At 48.1% G+C, this 23916-nt stretch overlaps 1 protein-coding gene across 1 annotated transcript in view; it reads right to left on the minus strand.

Moving 5' to 3' along the window:
* Positions 1–23916, minus strand: part of Chat (choline acetyltransferase) — a 57707-nt gene that overhangs the window by 27838 nt on the left and 5953 nt on the right. The window contains exons 3-8 of the mRNA NM_009891.2: positions 22568–22671; positions 18518–18709; positions 17685–17803; positions 16513–16566; positions 12889–13069; positions 10747–10924 (exon numbers count right to left, since the gene is read on the minus strand). Coding sequence (NP_034021.1) covers positions 10747–10924; positions 12889–13069; positions 16513–16566; positions 17685–17803; positions 18518–18709; positions 22568–22633 — 790 coding nt within the window. The 5' untranslated portion in view covers positions 22634–22671. The remainder of the gene's footprint in view (positions 1–10746; positions 10925–12888; positions 13070–16512; positions 16567–17684; positions 17804–18517; positions 18710–22567; positions 22672–23916) is intronic.

A 23916-nucleotide genomic window follows, 5' to 3' on the forward strand; every position in this document is an offset into this window, starting at 1 on the left:
CAGATAAGAGGAACCCCCAAACAGACTCACTATATATGCCCCACTGATATTGAGAAGGACGGAAGGATCATTCAATGGAGGAATGGGAGCCATTTCTTCAATGAAGGTTCTCAAAGCAGTGGAACCCCCACAGGATAAAGAAAAGGAAACTTTGACATGAATTTCATGCTTTCTCTAGAAACTGACTCTCAAGATGGATTTCCATAACTCTACAAAATTCCAGAAGGAAAAAAAAAAAAAAAAACCACAGGAGAAAGCTTTGACAACGAAACCTAAGCAAAGAATTCTTAGTCTCGACACCAAAAGTACAATTGTAGTTATAAATTAAACCACATGAAACAAAAAGTTATTGTTCATTAAAATATTCCATTAAGATAAGCTTTAGACTAATAAGAAATATTTAGAAGCCATGTATTCAACAGCCACGTATTCATACAAGCAACTCTCAAACTTCACAGTGAAACAATCCAATTAGCAAATACACGGAATGGGAAGTGATATGTCATCTATGTGATGCATGGACACTCAAGGTCATTAGACATGCATACAGGAAAAAAAATCCACACACATACATTATTAAAAAATTAAATAAAGCTTAGCAGGCAACTGTAATGTCACACTAGCTTCATGCCTGAACATTTCTCCAGAAATGTAGACATATTCCTGTAAAAACCTACATGCTAAACTGTGTGTGGTGGTGGGAGTCTTTAATCCCAGCACTCGGGAGGTAGAGGCAGGCAGATCTCTGAGTTTAAGACCAGCCTGGTCTGCAGAAGTAAGTGTCAAAAAAGAGTGTCAACACAGCTAGGGCTACACAAAGAAACCCTGTCAAAACAAATCAAAACAAAACAAACAAACAAACAAAACCCAGAAATATCAAAATAAACTTAAATAAATCCCTGGAGAATTATGCTGAGTTAAAAAAAATTCTGACGACCACACAGTTCATAGAATTTAATTTATGTAATTTCTTAAAGCAACAAAATTATAACAACGGAGAGCTCTGTGGTTGCCAGGGGCTAAAGATCAATTGAGGTGGGAGGAAGGCAAGCATGGCTCTACTTCGGGGAATCCTTGCGGCGGTAGAAATTCCCAGCAACTGACGCTCAGAACCCTGGGTGCTACATTGTACCATAGTTTCGCAAGATATCAGCTCTTGGGTAAGCAGAGGCACAGAGCTTCTCTCCGTGTTATTGGGAACATCTATACTTACTCCAAAATAAATTTAACGTAATTTGAAAAAGAAAAAAACAAAGGAACATTTTCCACCCTTCTTCCTGCCCTCAATTATAATCCGTGGAGTTTTGCAGATCCTGCCCTGTCTCCATTTCCTGGGGCCTCTGCCTAACCCCAGTGTGCAGCAGCTTCCCTCATCCTTGTGATCCCTCTCCGCCTCCTTTCCATCCATTCCCACTCCTCTCAGTCAGCCCTGATACCCAGAAACACTTTCTACCCTGGACCCCTAGTGGCCACAGAGAACCTGGACTGAGTGTCTGACTCAGCCAGCATCAGAAGAGCCTCCTTCTGCAGTGGATGCAGACCCACAGCTGGACAGTGTGGCACAGAGTGCAAACACTCAGCCCTGTCTCCATCAAACCCCTCCTCTCAGGCTCGGAGGCTCTGAGGAAGGGGAGGCAGGAGGAGCGTAAGAGCCGGAGGTGATGGAGGACGCCAAGGAAACAGTCTCCCAACAACAGGACAGACATGCATATGAACTCAGGAGAGCAGGGCAGCATGCACAGCTGCTAGCCAGATGGGTCCCAGCGCTGAGAAGTGGACATGCGCCCCCATCCCTAATCAAGAAGCTGTCTCCAGTTGACAACCACTTGGAAAGAAAATTAGCTTTCTCCAAGGGAGATTCACTGGTCATATAATCACACTTAAGGATAGGCCCTATGCCCAGTAGATGGCTCACACAAGCAAACAAAACAAAGAAATCATAATAGTATTTTTGTAGATTTTTTTTGTCTCATACTACTTTGGGCATTTTTTTTAATCTTATAAGTCTCTTGCTTATATATTGTAGTTTCTGGGTTTTGTGTTTTTATGGATTTGGAGGTTTTTTTGGTGTGTGTGTGTATGTGTGTGTGTATGTCTGTATCTGTATGTGTGTATGTGCATATTTCTTGTGCCTTTTCTTCGTCATTGTTGCTGTAGTTTTATTCGGGTTAGTTTGGTTTTTATATTTGCCTGTTTGTTTTCTAAAGAGAGAGAGAGAAAGAAGGAATGTGTCTTAGTTAGGGTTTTATTGCTGTGAAGAGACACCATGACCAAGGCAACTCTGATAAAGGAAAACATTTAATTGGGGCTGGCTTACAGTTTCAGTGATTTGGTTCATTATTATCATGGCAGGAAACATGGCAGCATCCAGGCAGATATGGTGCTGGAGAAGAAGCTGAGAGTTCTACCTTTTGATCGGAAGGCAGCCAGAAAGAGATTCTTATTCCACATTGGGCAGAGCCTGAGCATCGGAGCCTCAAAGCCTACCCACACAGTGACACACTTCCTCTAGCAAGGCCACACCTCCTCCAGTAATGCTATACCTCCTAATAGTGCCACTTCCCATGGGCCAAGCATATTCAAATCACCAGAGTACATAGAGATGGGTGGGCGGAGAAGTGGGAAGGATCTGGGAGATCAGGAAGAAAAAATTGTGATCAGAATATATTGTATGGAAAATTATTTTCTTTGGTGTGTGTGTGTGTGTGTGTGTGTGTGTGTGTGTGTGTGTGTGTGTGTGTGTGTGTTTGAAACAGAGGCTTTCTATGTAGTTCTGACTGTCCTGGAGCTTGATATGTAGACCAGGCTGGCCTTGAACTTACGGATATATGCCTGCCTCTGCCTCCTGAGTGCTGGAACTAAAGGTGTGTGCCACCACTCCAGGACCCCAAATTTGTTTTCAATGAGAGAGAGAGAGGGAGAGAGAGAGAGAGAGAGAGAGAGAACTCAAAAAATCAAGCTGAGCTTTCTCCTTGTTCTAAGCTCCATTTCCAAGAAGAGATAACATGAGGAGTTCCATTACTCTAGAACTGGGGACAAGCGTGGCAGTGGGGTTGGGGTGGGGCAGATAAGCAAAGCCTACTTCTCGGATACTTTTCACTTCAACTGCTTAAAACGGGAGGCAAAGGCTGGCAAAGTGAAGGTCAGAGAAATTTTTAAAAAGGTGTGTGTGTGTGCGCACGCGTGTGCGCATGGATGCATGTGTGTGTAGAATATGATATGTAGAAGGCAGGGGAGACAAAATGTACCAAGGTAAAAAGCTAATAAGTTAATATGCCATGTAAAGAAGAGAGTCATGAAGGCTACAGGTCTGCAGGCCATCGTCTGACTACATGGGCAGCACACCTGTGGGCCTTGGGCAAAGTGACCAGAGATTTCCCCCTAATTCTAATAAGAGTTCTCATGTAGTGGACACCTTTGGTACACCAGGTACCAGGTCACATGCCCCATTATACCCGTGAAGGAGGCTGGGGTCTCCACCCTGGAACAGGAATCTCAGGCTGTAGCTGACAAGAGGGGCCAGGTCAACAGCAGACCTTCGGCTCTGGACCTCTCATTTCCAGGCTCTGGGTGCTCTCACCACAAGGCCTCTGCGCTTCTGCTGCAGAGGGGGCCATAGCCCAGACCCACCCTCCCTAGAGAAAGAAAATTGTATTCCAATCCGAAAGCTCAGGAGGTCTTTCTGGGCCAATTAAATCAGAGAGGCTGTTATTGCTAATGTGTAATTGGTTTTAAAGCCAACAGACTTGCTGAGCTCTGGATGACAATATTTAAACAGTACTCTGCCCCCTTCCTGAGTGGTTCTTGTAAACCATGGCCACAGCCTCCTGCAGCTGCAGCCACCTTCTGTCAGCTCCCTCCTTGGAAGCAATGCCTTGCCTCTAATTGGCTACTGGGGATAAATATTTACGGGCTGTGTAAATGGAGAGCATCTGCCTGTAAGGTCTGTTCCCAGGATCACCACACAGAGCCCAGGAAAGCTGGAAGGCTCGGGGTGCCTCTCCAAGCTGGCCATACTTCTCCTACAAATTGACAAGCACTGTAGTCTTCCAGACTCAGGGCTGAACGTCTAATTAAATTTCCAGACCATGATAATGGTGTTAGCTCCTCCTGGGTTCAGGAGGCCACAGTTTCACAGTTTGATGGGGAGGGAGGTCCTCTAACGATGTATAGACCCTTCTGAGGCCCCCAGCTCATCTTCAGACTCTACCCCTCTCCCCCTATATATAGTGTAGCCCTCAGGTTGGGGAGCTAGGTGCCTCATGCCCCCAGCTACTACCTCTAAGGCTAGGATGTTGCAGAGGCCATGTGGACAAAAATATCTGTACATTGTAGGCAAAATGAAAACTCTGACAAAGGACGGAAATGCCCAGGTCAAGGCCATGAAGAAAATGAAAGCACTTGTGTGGCTGAGGCTGGTATCTGAGTAAGTGGATCCCAACCTGCTTCACTGGAGGGCAATAGTGTGCTTTACAAATGGAATCCTAGCCCACTCTAACCGTACTGGACAATCCCTGGAGCTTGATAATCTCTCCCCCCCCCACCTCCCTCCTTCCTTTCTTCTCTTTTCTTTTGTCCCCAGCATTTTAAAGGATTTTCACGTACTCAGACAACCCCACTGTATGGCTTGCTGGGCCTCGGGTCCCACCATCTCCTAAGCCATGACAGGCCAGGTATGTGGCGCCACATTCCTTCAGGATGCTGTCTGAAATGTGTCTCTGATTGTAGCCTGTATGCCCTGGCACCAAGGCCTCCTAGAGGACTCTCAGTGTTGGGCCATAGATGCTGGGGTTACCAATGGTACTTACCAGGTGTGGTGTCTGAGTAGGCTTGGCAGGGGAAACTCAAATGTGGGATTAGGGAAGCAGTGGACTTTGCAACAGGCAGTCTGCTCCCCCTGCACCCCTGGTGGTCCCTGACCTCTCACAAGCCACTCTGTCAGGGCAGAGTGTTGGGCTTGCTGACCTGGGAGCTCACAGAGAGGACCTGTCCTAGTTCAGGGCTTTGTAGAAGATCAGGGATAAGGTCTAGAAGGAGACGTGCTGGCAATGTAAAGAACTGATGTGGTCAATCCCCTTCTCCAATGGCTGACAACTGACTGACTGGAGGAGGACTCTTCCAACTAGAGGGCACATTTCCTATGAGTGGCATCCATGGTCAGTCTGCTGGAGAGCACCTTTCTAGCTTCTGCCAATGCAGGCAGGGGAGGTGGGACTCCTGGACTTCGGCTGGGCGTTGGGAATCTATGATATCTGGGAATGGCTCATCAATAACACTGAGTTCCTTTGTTCCCCAGCAAACCCTGCCAGCTGGCAGACAGCAACTCCTAGACACTATGAATGGAGGAGTATGGCTGGCTATGGAGATTCCTCCCATTCTCTGTCTTCATGTATTCCCCAAGAGCACTACTGCATGGTTAACCCATCTATAAATGCTCCATCCACCTGCTTCAACTGGAGCCTGGTGCTCCTGAGTGCTCCCACCTGGTGCCCTGTGGTAAGACACTACTGTCTTCCTTCATATCCATATATCAGGGGCCAAGTTGGGTAGGCGCCTTCTCAGCAATTCCTGTTCCCCATCCCCTCCCATTTGGATCTAGAGCCTGTAATTATTTTTAGTTCTCTTTGCCCCCTCATTGGCTACTTGTCACTACATCATACCAATCTCTTCCCTGGCATGAGTATTAGGACTCTTGAATCACACTCTCCCTTCACATTACCACTATCTTTCTCATTCTCTGCAACTTGAACATCCATGTGGATGGATGCATTAGCCCACATTCCCTTCTCTCTATTCCTGGACCAACTTCATCTCTAACTGACCATAGCGCCCACGGGGGAACTTATTTCTGTCAGAAGCCAGCCCCTTCCCTCTGAAAGGGCTTGTTAAGTTAAATGGGGTCTCTTCAGCATGGATCCTAATCCAACAGGACTAGTATCTTTATAAGAAGGAGGGATAGCTAGGACATTGACCCACACATAAAAATGACCATGTGGAGTCATAGGCTGAAGTCATCTGCAAGGCACTAGGAGAGGCCTCAGGAGAAAACAGCCCTGTGGAGCCCGGTGGTGAAGTTCAGTCTCCTGAACCATGAGGCAATCCACTCTATTGTTAGTCACAGCCTGTGACACTTGGCCATGGCAGCCTGAGCTACCACCACAGCAGCTAACTCCACTCAGACTCCAGCATCATAGTATGGCTTGCCCATCCACCCCCATATCCTCAGAGAAGCTGAACTCGGGATGTGTGTGTGTGTGTGTGTGTGTGTGTGTGTGTGTGTGTGTGTGTACATATGTACAGAGTCTACTGTAGTAATGTTAAGTAGCTTTTGCTGAGACCGATGGTTCCCCAAACCCTCCTACGTTGGCCCAAAGAGTCCAAAAACCTCATTCCAAGGATGTTTCTTTCCCCTCCCTCAGGAGGCTACTATACATATTTCTCTGTCTTCAGAATTCCACCCTACTTCTCCTAGCTCACACCATGATTCTGCCCACCCCTGACCAGGAACCACCTCTGGGAACCTCCCTATAATCCACTATGCCAGCTGTAGCCCCATGGAGCTTGAATACCCTGCTTCTATCCTGCTTCCATCTTTGCAAACATTCCCTACCCTTTACCACCCCCCTCCTCAGCAGCTCCCTTTTCCAGTTCCTTTGAGGCACTTGCCTGCCCACAACTGTTCACTTCTTTGCCTCCCCTACTACCTGTGCCCTGGCCCTTACCCTCCTCCAGAAATGCCCTAGTCTTCTTCTTTTTAAAAAAATTCTCAAGTTTCTGAACAGTCACTCACATGTGCTGGGTCTAGTTGCTGACCACCTCATCAACAATTCCCTTCTGCCATTTCTACTCATATAGGCACTGGTAATCTCTCCCCTCTCGCCATAGCCTTGTCAAACTCACAGACAACATCAAGGTTGAAAAGCTCCATAGCTCCTCTCTGAGCTAGTCTTTCTTAGGCTCTCAGCAGCCTTCCATGTGGCTGAGCACTCTCCCCCCGCCCCCGCCCTGTTCCAATCTCTGGCTTTCTTGTACTTGCCTGGCTGCTTAACCCTGAGACCCTGTTCCATTTCCCGATGAGCTCATCTGGGCCATAACTTTAAATGATACTTAGGATCTGATGTCTTTCCAATTTATAACTGTTTTGATCTCTCTCTCTCTCTCTCTCTCTCTCTCTCTCTCTCTCTCTCTCTCTCTCCCCATCCCTCCCTTCCTCCCTCCCCCCTCCCCCTTTCTCCCTCTCTCCCTCTCTCTCTTGTTCCAGACACATAGATCTAACATGACACGTCCACTTAGATGACTCAAATCAAATGTGCTTGGACAGGATCTCTCCATTTTCAGCCCACTCCTCATCCCAGTAAATGATACCGGCATCCACTCAGTGGATCAAACAAGAAACCCAGGGATCTCCATCCTTCCCCTTCCTTCCTGATGATGCTTCCGCCCTGAGAGAGACTCGCCCGCATCCTTTCCTTTTCTCTCTCAGACCGGCTTTGGTCATGCTGCTGTCAGTAGTTCACTTGGAAACAGAACTCATTTCTGAAATGGTTTCTCTGTTTCCCTTCCTTGACGGCTCTGGGGAAGAGGGTGCCACTCTGGGAGGAATTGGTTTCCTGCTGTGAGAGACACTGCCAGTGGTACTAATTGGATTAATTGATTTGCCCAAGGGGAGGTGTGTGTGATGCCTTTCTGCTGAACTTCCTTTAAAAACAGCACTTCCATTCAGAAAGCCAGACCAAGTGCTATTAACGAATTAATTCCGATTAGTGCTGCCCAAGCACTGAGACCTTGAGGCAACCCCGTTCAGTCATCTTGGGTCTGGCCTGCTAATAAAGTGAAAACTATCTGGGCAGCAGAGGTGATTATTTTGATGCCTGCCTCCATTCCTGGAGGGAAAAAGAGCAGGGTGTGCGTTCACCAGTCTACTGAGGGAATTAACCACCTTCAAATTCTAAGTTATTAATTCCCCAACATGGCAGTCATATCCGTGAAAATGGATTTGGGGCATATGTCTGTGTCCTCTGTAGCCTTCTTTTTTAGGACCAAGTATTCAGCAGATGCTCAATATTTAGATGAAAGAGTCATTAACTGGTAAATGGTAATTCTATCTGGGCCTAGGATCCTTAGCAAACCTTCATCATTGTCTTTAACATGAGCAATTGCATGGCTGCTGTGGTTGTCCTGGCAGATTTGGAGGTTAAAACAAACAGGTCTCTGTCCTCCCAGACCTTACAGATGGTAGCAGGGAGGCAGAGCACTGACCAGACAGGAGTGGAGCTTTCTCTAGGATAGCAAGTCATTTAGGATAAGAAATTGGGTCAAGGGGACTGGAGGGATGGCCTAGGGGTTAAGAGCACTTACTTTTCTTTTGAGGACCTGAGTTTGGCTCAGAACTCACCCATGTATGGGGGCGTCATGACTGCCTGTAACTCCAGCTCCAGGGACCTGGCACCCTCTTCCTGACTCTATGGACAGGTGCTGCACTCACATGTGTATTACCTGCCCCTAATACAACCACACTCAGGGATGGGGAAGAGAGATTAAAATAAATCTTTAAAAAGCAAATCAAGATGACAGTGTGCTGCTAGCAAGGAAGAAAGCCTAGGAGGGCTTGAAGCTCTGGCCCCTGAGTTGAACTGGATATGGTACCCAAGGGTGACCAAGTCTGGAGGAAGAACTTTCTAGGACTGGGCCTGGAAAATGCACTTATGATCTGGGAGCCAGGCCCCAGGACACTTGACCAGCACAGGCATCTTTGCTAACCAGTCACTCTTATGGTTTCTAGAACAGGGCAACTTGGGCCCTGGGCCATTCATGTGGTACTTGCTGTTTCTGCTGCTTCAGAAGGGTAGAGATGGCAACCATGTGTACTTGGACTTCCTTATGCCTTGTCTTGTTCCTGTCACTAACTTGCATGGGGACAGAGGCTTTGGCCTCTGTCTCTCACACCCTAGATCTAGCTCAGTTTCCTCAGTTACACATACACACACAGAGTCTGAATTATTGCCTGGTCCTTCGCAATCCTTAGCAGTGGGTAAGGCTCCTGGAAGTCTGGCTTCTTGTTACACGATGTCCACCAGAGGCAAGAAAGGAAGCCATTCCTCCAATGAAGGCTGGCTTTGGTTTGAAAAGTAGTTTCTAGAGGATGATTGAAAACTTTTAAAACTGGAGCTGGCAGACACTAAGTGAAGCCAGGGTAACTCTGAAGAAAAAGGGGGAGGAAGGGTACTGGGAGACAGAAGGGTCAAGGATACCATAAGAACTCAACCCACAGACCCAACCAAGCAGGGATCATAATGGCTCAGAGACTGAGCTAAGTCCTCTGCATACACATTATGCTCGCAGAGCTTGGCGTTCTTATGGGACCCCTAACAGTGGGAGTCGGCCTACCTCTGACTTCTTCTTTGCTTGTACTTGGGACCCTTTTCCTCCTACTGGGTCCCCTTGTCCAGTCTTGAGGCGAGGGTTTATGCCTAGTCTTATTGAAATGTATTATGCCATGTTTGGCTGATATCCTGGGAAGCCTGCTTTTGTTTGTTTGTTTGTTGGTTGGTTTGTTTTTGAAATGGAGGATGAATATGGCTCTAGAGGGGAGGGGAAGTTAGAGAGGCAGGCACTGGGAGGACTGGAGGTAGGAGAAACTGCAATAAAGAATGAAAATTCAAACAAATAAAAACGGGCTGAAGAGGTAGCTGAACTGATAAAAAAAAATGCTTGACCTACAAGCTTCAGTTTGACTCCCAAGAACATATGTAAAGCTAAATTTAAAAAAAACCACACACTGAGCAAGGCTGGGTGTGATGGTGCACCCCTTTAATCCCAGCACTCAGGAGGCAAAGGCAAGTAGATCTCTCTGAGTTCCAGGCCAACCTGGTCTATAAAGTGAGTCCAGAACAGCCAGAGCTACACAGAGAAACTCTGCCTGGAAAAAACAAACCCAACCAAACCAAACAACCAAAAAACAAAACAAAACAACAACAACAAAACCCCACTCTGATCATAGTATAACACACTTGTAATCTCAGCATGGGGAGAGGCAGAGACAGATGGATCTCTGGGGCTTTCTGTCTAGCCGGCCTTGCTTACTTGCTGAATTCCAGGACAGTGAAAGATCTTGTCTCAAAATTGGACAGGCAATACCTGATAAATGGCAGCTAAGGTTGTCCTCTGACCTCCATATGTACACATGCACACACATGTGTGCTCACATACACATGTGCTCACATACACAGGAACATGAATGAACACACACATACATACATACACAGGGTGGGGTGGGGAAGGGAGAATATTTTTCTAGTGAGGATGCTTAGGAGCTTCATAAGAAGAATTGGAGTGGCATGAGTCACATTCAAGTTGAAAAGTCCTACAAACCAGACGAAGAAGGAGGCCAACTAAACTACAGAAACGGTCCCCACACCAAGGCCCCATCTGCCTGCTCTTTCAGTGACTTGGGGCTCCAAATGAACATCACACATCCTACCCTTAAACACAGTTACTAGCTGTCCCCAGCCTTCCTCTCTCTCAAAACCTCCTGCATTCCCAGATGACCCACACATAGAGTCACACAGAATACAAAGGTACAATAGGTCCCTTCTGTTTCAAGGCTCCCCACCGCTCCACCCTGAGTTGGAGGGCTGAGCACCCCGTGCTATGGCTGATGGGAATGAGATTATGCGCTTAACCCTGGAGGAGGAAAAGCTAAAGGGCATGAGGATGAGATGAAGATGGGCTGATACTGCAGCTAACCTTTTAAGAGGACCGTCCTGGCCTTGGCCCACTCGCTCCTCCCGTCTGACGTCAGCAGGCCGATTGGAGGCAGGCGTTCATCCTCGTTGGACGCCATTTTGACTATCTTTCTCAACTGAGTGAACAGATCACCCTCACTGAGACGGCGGAAATTAATGACAACATCCAAGACAAAGAACTGTGGGGGAAACAGGTCAAACACATCACTTGTGGCAGCCAGCCCAAGGCTCCAGGCCTTCACGGAGCCTTCACAGAGAGGCTCAGGCCCAAGGTTTCCGGGGTGTTTAATGGTTCTGAACTATTTACTTTTGGAGACCATCCAAAGCTGTTGACTGTACTCGACTCTAAGCTCTTCCTATCACAGGCCAGATTAAACCCAGCTATGAGAACGCCTTTTCCTTCCTCTTTTTTATTTCTATTTTTTTGTGGTTCTTAGAGTATGCAAAGCTCATTATGGTTGCAGGTGGTCACATATAAACTGGTACAACCACTGTTGGAAGGCAGTATTACTCCAAACTAAGAGTGCTTACCCATGGGTCAGCAGCTATACTCGTATATGCAGAATTTAGCCCAGGGCTTAGAGAAGCACATCCACGTGCATGGAAAAATACGAAAAAAAAAAAAAAAATGTGTGCAGACCAGATCTTCTCATTTAGCAAAACAACAGAAAGAACCTGGCTGGTTTTTGGAGTATACTGGATAAGTAAAATGTGTTACACCTATCCAGTGCACAGTGAACTCAATCAAACAGCTATAGACAGAGCTGTGGCTATAGATCTAAACAACAACAACAACAACAGCAGCAGCAGCAACAACAACAACAACAAGCCAACAGTTGTAGACAAATAGCAAAATTAAAAAAAAAAAACAATACACAAAACACCAGGTATAGCTATGCACATGATCTGTGTACCCATGAGCTTCCCGTGTATACAGCTTTGAAAGCCAGATCCTTGGACTTGACAAAGGGTCTCTTTCTTGACACAGCCTGTCACATCCTTTTCGGTATATAGACATAAGTAATCGCCCAACCCATCAACCTCATCAAAGTCCATGAAGCCTGATCTAGGGTTGTTTCCAGAAGGCTTGGATAATGTGCTGAATGGAGGCTGAGAAACACTTAGTTTGACTTTCTTTGAATGACAATGAAAGAAGGTTTTCATTTTGTGTCTGGCTGGTCAGGGTGTTAGATAGGCTGGGAAGCCTCCTGCTAGCTTTTAAGCCCCTCAAATAGTGGTCACAGCTACTCTCGGAGGATGGGGTTTCCCCCAAGCTCTCAGTTTACTGAAATGAGCTCAGGAAGAAAGCATTAGACAGTAAGAAGGGTGTAGGGTAGGAAGCAGGGTGGCTTCCGGTTGTCAAACTTAACCTTTCAAGATTGTAAGACCCTTCCCTAAGCACCACTCTTTGCTACATGAAACATTTTGTGTAGCATCAGCATACAGGATACATGGTGCGGTAGGCACCAGATGGCGTCAGGATCCTCCATGCTCAGCTTGTTCCCTTGCCACAGGAACCCTTATTGATCCTGTAGAACCATGTCTGAAAATCCTGAATGGACTTAGGCAGTTGGTAGGACCTGGAATCCTTCTTCCTTGTACACACACCATTAGCTTCCCTAAGTCTCAGCTTCTCACCTGTCAAACAAAGACTCAAAGGGCTGCCTCTACAGGGTCACTGTGAGCAATTCCATGAAATTAGTAAATGTTAAGTTCTAGACCCACAGTCGTACACAGGGGAGGCCTTGTCTGTTATTCTTCATTCTGTCCATCCATCTAATTTCCAGGAAGGGCATGGACTATATGAAAGTGAATAACTGTGAAGATGAAGGGTCCAGGGCCACATTGAACCTCATTCATGACCCTAAGTCCTTGCCTTCTTAGGGATATGAACCCAGGGGATTCATTCCCTAACTGAATATTCTTTTCATTCTTATAATTCAGCTGCTGAAGAGAAATGGACGGACTGACTAGGAAGTTCTATTTGGGGGGTGGGGTGGGGGTCTTCATGCCCCAAGCTCACTGTATGACTTGGGGAACCAGCCTGCACACTTGTGAAGAGGCAGGAATGGATCACCACACCTAGCCACTATGTGCTCCACATCCCCCCCAAGTCTGAAGCCTGTGGCAACGGGCCACTTACCTGGTTGCAGCAGGCCACGATGACATGCTCGGGCTCAGGCATGATACTGCTCTTCTGGGCCACCAGTGTGTCCTGGGTATGGCCAGGAAGCCGGTATGATGAGAAGAGTCTGTAGTACTGCTTCATACAGAGAGGCTGCCCTGAGAGCTGCCCCTTGGCCCAGTCAGTGGGAATGGATTGGCTGGAAGGAAAACGGGGAAAGGCAGAGGGGGAGGGAAGGCATTGGCATGGGCTCTGTGGTAACCTTATTTCCCCCCTCCTTCTCAAAAGTGTCTTTACATCAAACCCAGGGCCATATACATGCTAAGCAAATACTCTACCACTGGGCTTCTACCTTATAGCTTCTTGTGGTTAGGCTAGTGGTACACCTTACAGTGGCACTACTGCAGGGCTGTTATTCATTTTATGAAGTAATGGATTGTTCCACTCTTGTGGCTCATGAGGCACCTCAGAATTTCCACAACTCCACCCTCACCCCACTCTCAGGTAATACACATGTAATTTTTGCCATTTAACCCTTTGCTTACACCAATCTTTTCTTGGTACATCTTTCCCTCTACCCCTGTGCTCCATTATCTTTTTAAGAAAATTCCTTCTTCAAGAGTCTATTCTTTATTATCTCTCCTTGAAACCTTCTCAAAGTTCAAAGTAGAAACTTCTATTTGTCATGTGGTTTCTGAATTATATGTTTATCATTCCACCCATCCATCCATACATCCATCCATTCATCCATCCATCCATCCATCCATCCATTTGTTCATCTATCTAGCCATCCATCCATCCACCATGCATGTTCAGTCATCCAGCTACCCATTCACCCATTAAATCCACCAAATCTATCAACTTATACATTGTCCATCTTTCCCTATATGCATCCTTCTGTCTATCATTGATTTATTACCATCATGGATCCATCCATCCATCATATCAATCCATCCATCCATCCATCCATCCATCCATCCATCCACCACCATCCACTCATTCATCCATCATCCCTCATGCACTTATCTCATCTACCATTCATCCTCCCACACATCTACCATGCACCTATCTATCCATAAATACATCCACCACCCACCCACAACCATCATGCATGTATCCATACATTCATTTTTCTATCATGCATCTATCCATACACTACCTATTCATCCATCCATATACTATCAATGTATCCACTGAAGACTGAACAATTTTTTCACAGTGGTTGCCTAAGACCACCTAAAAACACATTTACATTACAGTTCATAACAAATAGCAAAATTACAGTTATGAAGTAGCAACAAAACTAATTTTATGGTTGGGGGGGTCACCACAACATGAGGGTCACAGCATTAGGAAGGTTGAGAACCACTGCATAAGCCCATCCACACATCTGTCTATCAATTCACCATCCTTCCATCCATCCATCCATCCATCCATCCATCCATCCATCCATTCATTCATCCACAGCCTATATACTATCCATCTACTGTATAGCCATCCATCTATATTCTACCTATCCATTTACTAACTCACCATGTATCTGTCTTTTGTAGGTTGAATGAGAAATGTTCATTGATGGCATTGTTTGGGGGAGGTTATAGAATCTTTAGGAGGTGTAGACTTGATGGAGGAAGTACATCACTGGGGGTGGGCTTTAGGAGTTTATAGCTTCACTCTACTTTCTTGAGCGCTCTCTCTCTCTCTTCCCTATCTCTGTTTTATATGTGCTGTTCAAATGTCACCTTCCTTCCTATATTCCCAGCATATCCTGTTCTTGTTTTTGCTTTTTTTTTTTTTTTTCTTCGAGACAGGTTTCTCTGTGTAGTCCTGGCTGTCCCGGAACTCACTTTGTAGACCAGGCTTGTCTTGAACTCAGAAATCCACCTGCCTCTGCCTCCCAAGTGCTGGGATTAAAGGTGTGCACCACCACGCCCGGCTCTTTTTTTTTTTTTTTAATAGTTCTGCTTATATAAGGAGAGGACCAAAGTCTGTCCCAGGAACCAGGAAGCACCAGGAAGAAGACTGTAGTGATGGTGGGAAAATAATGTAGGTAGGAAGGATGCTTGGGACCTAGCTGGAGTAGGTGGTGATCTCATCTGAACACCATAAATATCATGGAAAGAGAAAGAGTGACCACAGAGACTCCTGGACCTACTGATTGGGATGTGGCACTGCGTGTACTGAGAAGACAGGAGGGATAGGACGGATGCACATGGCAGAAGCAAACGAAGCTCTACTGGGCCCTGTGTAATGACCAGGAGATGCATCAGTGGGGATGCCCAGGGTCCGGGGAAGGAATGGGGCTTTATTTTATGTCCATTGGGAACCTTCTGAAAGTAGGTAAGAGGTCAAATTTGTTATCTTCTGGAGATCAAGACACTGAAAGTGAAGAGTTAGTTAATGGCGTGTCCTACCCAGAAACTCTTCCAAATGCTCCAGCCTCATGATAGTTGCAAGTACAGGACACATGGACCTTTATCTGGACTTCCGTGGAAACAGGCGTCTGTCTGTGTGCATGTAATATGTTCACACATACACATGCGTCTGCACACTCAAGTGAGAGTTGAGGTTGAGGGTTGAAACCTGCCAGTAATGGCTGGTTCCATAGTCCCTGGGTTCTGCTGCCAGGGTCGGAATCTTCACTCCTCTCCTCTGCAGCCAGGGTGCTGAAAGGGACAGGCTCTCTGAAGACAGGGATGCTATGTGAATGGAGGAGTGGGTTCTCCAAGTAGTTCAGGCTCAGTCTGAAGAAGAAGGAAAGCTCTGGACACATGGCTAGAAGGGGCAGCCCACAGGCCTGGCAGTCCAGCATGGAACGAGAGCTATCAGACTGGCCCCAAGTCAGTGCTCTGTCTAAAACCCAATTCCTATTCTGGTGTGCTGACCCTAGGGCCTGAGCCTCACCTTTCTGACCCTCTTCCCCAGAGAGAATGTGTGTCTTAGCTTCTGTCCCAAGGTTGGGTAAACACTGACCAAGATCAACATAGAACAGAGTGATGACTACACCCCCAACCCAACCCCTTACCCTCATTGCCGTTCCACTTCTCAGCTGTTTGGCTATCAGTAAGTTTCAAACCCTCTCTGAGCTTCACTTGCTTATTATCTACGCATAGGATGTTCCAGCATCCATAGCTCCTTGCTCTCCTCAGTGTTCCCAGGGCCCCAGGGTTGGCTAGGAGGGAGACAATTCTCCTAGCATTAAGGAGAACTCATTGCCTGCATAGCTCTCATCACCTACAGGAGTACCGCATGTTCACTGAGCTAGGGTGGGCATCTAGACACTAAGGCTCAAAGTAGGGAACCCATCATCCCGGCGATACCACTGAGCCTACCAGCACCTCCTCTAATGCTGCTTCCTTCTCCACACTTCCTGGGATCTCTCTAATTCACACCATAGGAGGAAAGAAGAGGTCAGGAGGGAGGGCCATTCTCAAAGGTCAGAGAAAGGCTGGGCTTACTTCAGCAGCCAGGAGAGCTGGACTAATGCAATGTCCTGGCGCTGGCAGTGGGCAGGAGACACCACATAACTGGATCAAAGACTAGTTACCTGCCCTCTCAAGCACCCTGTATGTCTTGGAGACAGATGTGAGAGGAGACAGCCAAACAGAGACCTACCTATTCCAGGCTGGGGCCCCAGCCTACCTGTCCAGCAGAGCCTTGTAGCTAAGCACACCAGAGATGAGGCTGGCTGCAAACCTGCAGGGATGTAGAGAGAGGTGTGTTATAAGTCAGACAAACGATCCCCCACTCTCCCACCGTTCCTTTTTTCCTTCCTAACTTCCTCCTCCCTTCTGTGCCCCTCCCCCTGCTCCAAACTCACCCATGTATCACCTGCCATATGCCAGGCCCTGTGCGCTAATGGGGTGTGGGCTGTGCTGCCCCTCCCCCAGTGCTGTCAGCCCACCGTGGCCTCTGATTAAAAATGGTTCTTTGGTGTGAGAACTGGGGATGGTTTGGCTCTGGGTGGGTGGGGAGGGGAAGCCAGAATCACCTTGAGGAAAAAGAGGTGCCTGAAGAGGCAGGGAAGGGAAGGTAGGGGGTGAGGCTCCCCCTGGGCAAGGCCAGCCCTGTGGCGGGATCTTTTGGGAGATGCAGTCTCCTGGGGGCAAGCCATTCACTTAATGGCTAATGAAAAGGAAAGTTAGTCCTGGGAGGAAAGCCTCAGGGACTGGTGGGAGGAGACTGCGCCATCTTAACTGTCTATGGATGATGAGGCCTGGCTTAATTGCATCCGAGGAAAATGCCCCTCAGACGCAATTTGGAGAACTGTCTTCAGAACCTATCCATCCTCATTCTTCCTTTTAGAGGAGATGGGGGCAAGCTGCGCCTATGTTCACCCCACTGAGGGAGACATTAAGAGGATGAAATCCTGACAGATTCCAACAGGGAGAGCCTTCTCCTGGCCCCTATCCACACTGCCACCATTCTCAATGCACCTAGAGGCCCTTCCAGCGGCTCACTGAGCTCTGAAATTGCAGCAGATGGCAGCTGCACCGGCTGGGAGGGATGTCCCTTCCCAGGAGTCTGAAGCAGGGCTCCAGGGGGCACAGAGGAACTCTCAGACACCTGTGTGGGTCCCTGAGACCCATGGTCCCCATTAGCACCATCAAATAAATGTGTTTATTATGGAGTGACAGCACACCTAACCTCCCCCTGGCCTGATGTCTGACCCTGGGAGAAGATGTCTCTTGTTACTTGGCCCCAGGAAGCTCAGCCAATGTACAAGCTCTGGCCTCGCTTTCCTGATGTGAGGCTCTGCCCCACATCTCAGGTGGATTTCCCTGCTGAGCACCCAGGGAGCTTCTTGGCCTCACCTTAGCTGGTCATTGGTGTCTTGGAAGTGCTGCCGAGCAAAGATCACAGCAGGGCTAGAGTTGACTGGCAGGGCCAGGCGGTTGTTTAGATACATGTCATTCAGCCAGTATTCAGAGACCTGCCAGGGAGCACAGGGAGGGGCACCATTACATCTGACCGCCTATACACCCCTCCTAAACAGGCACTGTGTTAGCAGTGGTCATCAGTCCTGTTCTGCCTACCCTGAATCAGGTCCTGCTTGTTCGATCATCCATCCATCCATCCATCCACCCACACACCCACCCATCCACCCATCCACCCATCCATCCATCCATCCATCCATCCATCCATCCATCCATCCATCCATCCTTCTATTCCACAAATGCACTAAGCCCCAGCTGTGTGCTGAACCTGCATCTTCTTGGTCCTCCAAGTCTGCCCTTCACCATCACCCTATAGAATCTCCTTTACCCATTCCCCCCCCCCCATCTTTAGTGATGCATCCTTGCCCACTACCTGTCCTTGTGCCTTAGTCCTTTCACTCAACTCTGCCTTCTAAGCTCATCTCTACCCCCACCTTTCCCTCTTTCTAGTTGTGTCCCATCTCACCCAGTCTCTCACCTCTCATCACCTTTCTTTCACATTCTCTGTCCTCCTCTTTCGCCAGTCTCCTGTTTCATCTTGCCTGCTTCTCTCCCTGCAGTTGCCCAGCCTATGCTACCAGTGTGTTCCCACCCTCTGCCCATCTCTGTCTCCTCTCAGGTCCGTTACCTCTTACCCTCACCCATATCCTTTTTTCTTCCTCCTTCCCCCTCCAAAAGTCTCTTGTCAGCTTCTGTCCAGGAACCCTTACCCAATTGGCTGTCTTCTCCTGTCTCTCCAAGAGCTTTTCCTGCAGGGTCTCACCCAGGCCACCAGGGGCCCCAAACCGCTTCACAATGGCCTGGCTCTTCCTGAACTGCTCTTCAGGTACCAGGTGTTGCATGCACTGAAGGTAGGTGGCCAGGGTTTGCTGCAGTGGGGGCACTGGCAACTTAGGTAAGTCCTGGAAAAGAGGGTTGATGGGCTCTCATTTCTTTCCTTTAATACAGTCCATACTTTTCCTTGAGTTGATTGATGCCAGAACATGTCTCCTTCGGCCCCATCCTCATTCCCCATTCTTGGACCTGTTTACTGTGCTTAGTTAGCTCAGCAGAATTATAAATGAAGGGTCCTCCTGTTTTCGTCCCTGCCGCCATACTGTCTGTAGGTCTCAGGAAAGCACAAAATGCAGAGGATAGGCCTGGACTCACACCCTGACCCTGCTGTTGGCACCAGACAGACCAGGCTTCACACCCTGACCTTGCTAGAGATCAGGCGTGTGTCCTTGGGAAAGTCTCTCCCTCTGCAAGGGCCCAGTTCTTCTATGAAAAATGATTCTCTCACAGGATGGAAGGGATGACAGATGTGAATGTGCTAACAGCCCATAAAGGATGGGTCTGGGATGAAAGATCATTGGCGGCACTGCTGGCTGCTGGTCACTCTCCACATAAGAACTCCTCCCAGCTGGACTGGAAAATGTTGCTCTTACAGAGAGAGTCAGATGGGTTAAGACATGACCCATGAGATGGGTGGAGACATGACCAGCTTCCTGGAAAGGCTCCCTGGGGCAGTGGCTATTTCTGCCCTGTGCCTCTTGTTTCAAATGCTTCCAGGTATGAAACCCAGGCAAAGGATTGGTTCCATGAGGGGGCTAGAGTCAGGTAAGGCACAGTGCAAGTCTTTCCTGCCCAGATCTCTCTCAAGCTCCAGTCTTGTTCATCCAGAGGATACAACAACTCTTCCTACCTGAAAGACCCCAAGAAAATAAGAAAAAAATAATTGGCTCCAACAAACATATATTACGTTTGGTTAACTGGCCTTATCCCTCCAAAGGGACTCCTCAGAAGAAGCTTGTGGTCTCTGGGCTCCATGTGAGGTGAGAGTCAGGAAGGAAACCCCACTGGGAACCCCCACATGGGCACTGCCTGTTCCAGCTGATTAACCATGGTTGACCCGGGACCTTCTATGCTTGTCTTCAGTGTGTCACATAGCCAGGGCAGGGACTTTTGCCATTACAGATGGGGAAACTGAGACCCACAGAGTAGAGAGACTAATCCCAGGTCACACAGTATTTTTACTCACTGTATTTCCTCTCTTCCCCTCCCCTGTTCCCTCTTCCCTCCCCATCAATCCCTTTTCCCTCCCCTTTCTTCTGCTCCCCTCCTCTCCCCTCTCCTGTCCCATGCTAGACAACTTGCTGCTGAGCTACACCCCCAGCTCATGTCCCCTCCTTTTTCTGCGGTTCTCCTCTCCTCTTCCTCACAGCCTTTCTGCTTTTCCCTCCTGTTTCCCTCTCTCAACCCCTGATAATAGAGAAGTGAGGTTTTTTTTTCATGCCGTTGTTAAATTGTACGCAGTTGGCGTACAGCAGGGTGCCCTCCTCCAGGGGCTTTTTTTCTGTAAAGTGGTGAATGGTTTCTCTTGGGTAGCCAAGGGTTCACCCTACCCTGATGGGCTTCCAAAAGCACCTGTCTTCTCCTGAGGCTCAGAACTGATAGACTAATAAGTCCCCACCTGTCTGGTCCTGTCCCTGGAGCTCACTTACTCTGACTGGAGGTGGAGTGTCAGCAGCAAACTCTGGTGCTGCTGCTCTGGGAGGCAATGCAAATACAAGGACGGGTCTGGACGGTGTCCCGTGTTGTTTAACCCACTCCATGAAAACCAGGCTGACTCCTCCTAGCCATTCTGGCTCCTCTTCTTCTATTTATGGGGGTCAGGGTGGCTGGGACAGGCAGGTATCTCTAGAAGGCATAGCCCAGGTAGTGGTCTGGCCAAGAGTGGTGACAGGCTTGGTTAGACCCCTGAGCTTCCACTTGTGCTGTGGCACAGCCTGGGTGGTGGGCAAGACGGGCAAATCTCAGTTTAGGCATCTCAGCTCCAGACTTGGTTCCTTCTCTTACTCTCGTGGATCTAAGACCTGGGATTCTGCAGTCTGTGCAAATTTCTGGGTGGCTTAAATGAGCCAGGCCATGGACTGGACTTAGAGATAGTGGAGAGAAAGAGTCTGCCATCCAAAAAGCCACATCTCATGACAGGAGAGGAGAGGGATATGCCATGGATGGTGGCAGCAGAGGCATGGGTCAGCTATAGAGGCTGGGACAATGTAAGGAACAAGGGCAGAAGACAGGAAGTTCTCACAGGACCAGGGAGGGGTGGGAAGGGTGTGGTAGAGGGGCCAGCACATGCAGGAACTTGAACTGAGATGCGCTGCTCTATCTGGAAGGCTAGATGGAGCAGGAGGGAGGCTGCCTGCCCAGGGAGGGCAGTGTTGTTCTAAACCAGTGGAAAAGATGATGTTTGGATGTTCCTGGACTGAAGCATGGCAGCAGCTGGAGCTTCTGGAATGTGCCAGGGCTTGGGAAGGGGGTTCAGCCTTGCCTAGGCAAGCATGTTGGGCTTAAAGCCATCTGAAGTGGAATTTGGGGTACAGTGAGGTTGGGGGAGGTGAGGGAGAAAGGGCTTGACTGGTGTGAGTAAGAAGTGTGGTTACCTGCATTCCCCAGCACTCTAAGGCTATAGCTGGCAGTCAGGGACTGATTTTACCCCCAAAGCATTGACACCTGCCTCACTTGGCTCACAAGGTAATCAAGGATGGATGAAAGCCTGGCACTCTGCCTTCAGTTTGCATATGTGCCCTTTACTTTAGGTGAGACACCTGACCAATTCTATATGTAGGCATAGGCACTCAAGAGGTATCTGCCTTTAAAAACAAAACAACAGAGATAGCAACAACTATCTAAGTACCCCCTCCACATGGCTGAAAGTACAAAGAACTTAACTGAGCTTGGTGGTAATGGCTCATGCCTTTAATCACAGCACTCTAGGAGACAAAGGCAGGGGTTTCTCTGAGAGTTCGAGGCCAGCCAGACCTACAGAGCAAGATCCAGGATAGCCAGGGCTACACAGAAAAATCCTGCCTCAAAAACAAAACAAAACAAAACAAAACAAAACAAAGCAAAGCAAAGCAAAGCAAAGCAAACCAAACCAAACCAAACCAAACCAAACCAAACCAAACCAAACCAAACCAAACCAAGAGGAACTTAACTACCTTTCACAGATTCTCCAGTGCTTAGTTCCAGATCAACTGAACACTCCTAAACCTTTCCAGACCTTGTTCTAAACATCAATTATCTTGCGCTCCCAAAACAGTGCAGTCGGAAGCCTTACAGAACAGACAATCCTTCAAAGCAGAGCAATTATACACAATAAGGAAGCTTCCTTCTGGACCAGGAAAACACTGGCAACCAAACTGCCTCCCCCAAATGGTCACAGTACCAACTTCTGGCCACTTAGCTGAGAGAACAATCATCCAGACCACATATTAAGTCTTAATCATGACTGCTTAATTGCACATATTTCATGTATGTATGTATGTATGTATGTATGTATTATGAGATATCAGTATATATTCATATATCCTGATTGTTCCTCTAAAACATCCAGTTTATGACCATGCCTTGAGGATAGACTTAGAATCACTGGATCTCTTTACCTGACCATTTTCCCAATGTGTCAATTGATTAATCTCTTTTCTCTGCCTTTTTAACATATTGCCTCTTTAATTGATATATGGACAGCTGAGTTTAGCCCATTGGGACTACTGGAACCAGAGTTGGGGGTTTTTGCCCTAAGACTTCAGTATGAAGGCTTCTGGACTTCGAGACCCAATCAGACAGGGCAGGGCCACATTCTGACTTTCTGCCCAGGAGAATACAGAGCTGGGGAACAATTGAAGGCCGGTGCCACTCAGGACTGTCCTGGGAATAAGACTATGTGAGAGAAGAGATCAGGGCTAAGACACATGGCTCGAAAGGTTACTCACCAGCACCTCCTCACAGCTAGAAGCTTGTACAGGCATCTTTGGGGGGACCTTTTCCAGGATAGGCATCCTAGCGATTCTTAATCCAGAGTAGCAGAGCTGCCGACCTGGGAACAGAGGAGACTCAGCATCACACAGAGCCTGAATGAATCCCATAGCCTTACTCCCACTCCACAAGGAGACCACTGACAGTAGTGTGTAGGGAACTCTGCGCCTCTATGACTGCCATCTCAGACCTCAGCCCTGTGTTCCTGCCCACAGTGTACTCTCTGAATCCAGAGGGAGAGATTGGGTCCTGCCTTGAGCCACCAGCAAAGACCTGCTTCCATGAAGCTGCTATGACCCAAGGCTAGCTGAGCATTCCAGGATGCATTGGGAGGAGCTGGGCTGGTTGCACACTCCCAGATTTCTGGGATCAGAGCACTAGAGCACCTTGGTTTGCCTGGAACTCAATATCAATCTCTCCCCAACATCAACTTTTCCCCCAAGTCTGTAGCTCTCAAGTGCAAAACTATATCTGCTGGGTTCAGATTTCCCTCTCAGATGCCTGGCTTGGGTCAGGTATAGAGTAGAGGGCACGTGAGTTCAGAAAGCTCCCCAACCCTGTGTGTGTATGTGTATGTATAATGAGAGTGTGCTTGAATGCCCACAAGTATTCTAAGGCCCTGTACTCTGGGTGATATTCGGGGCTTCTTGAGGACTCTGGGTCTGTTAGCAGAGTGTTAACTTGGGTAGTCTATGGGCAGCAGGCTCCAAGGTTGGGTATGAGGGAACTACGGAAGGGCATGATACCTTCTGGGGAGCAGGTAGTCAGGGCCTCTAGAGTCTCCTGACAGCCTTAGGAAAGGCAGATTAATTTGGAAGGTGCACTAGAAATAAGCTAAGCTAAGGACACAGGCCAGTTTTGTAGGATACACCCTCTGCCCCACTAAACCAAAACCTGCATACATGTACAGTCAAGATTTCAACCAACCTCCCTTTATTAGCCCTCAAGAGCCTAAAGCTGACATTGAACCTGTTGGGCCACCACCACCACCACCACCACCACCACCACCACCACCACCACCACCAGCAGCAGCAGCAGCAGCAGCAGCAGCAGCCAGGTGCTGGCATAAGGCTCACTTGGTTCGGGGGAGAGACCATCCAGAAAGGAGGAAGAAGCAGACCTAAGACTAGAAGAGTTGGTGCATGCCTGGTCCCACTGAACAGAGAGGATAGAAAGGCCGTGTACAGTGCACTCCCAGCACAATAGTCCTAGAGACCACTGTACCTAGAAATGGCAGGATGAGTATGTGGGTGTTCTGTTGATTACTTTGTGAGGTCAACCAAGGCAAGGTCAAGTTAATGAAGGC

Source organism: Mus musculus, chromosome 14, assembly GCF_000001635.26.
Source record: "Mus musculus strain C57BL/6J chromosome 14, GRCm38.p6 C57BL/6J".
Classification (NCBI taxonomy): domain Eukaryota; kingdom Metazoa; phylum Chordata; class Mammalia; order Rodentia; family Muridae; genus Mus; species Mus musculus.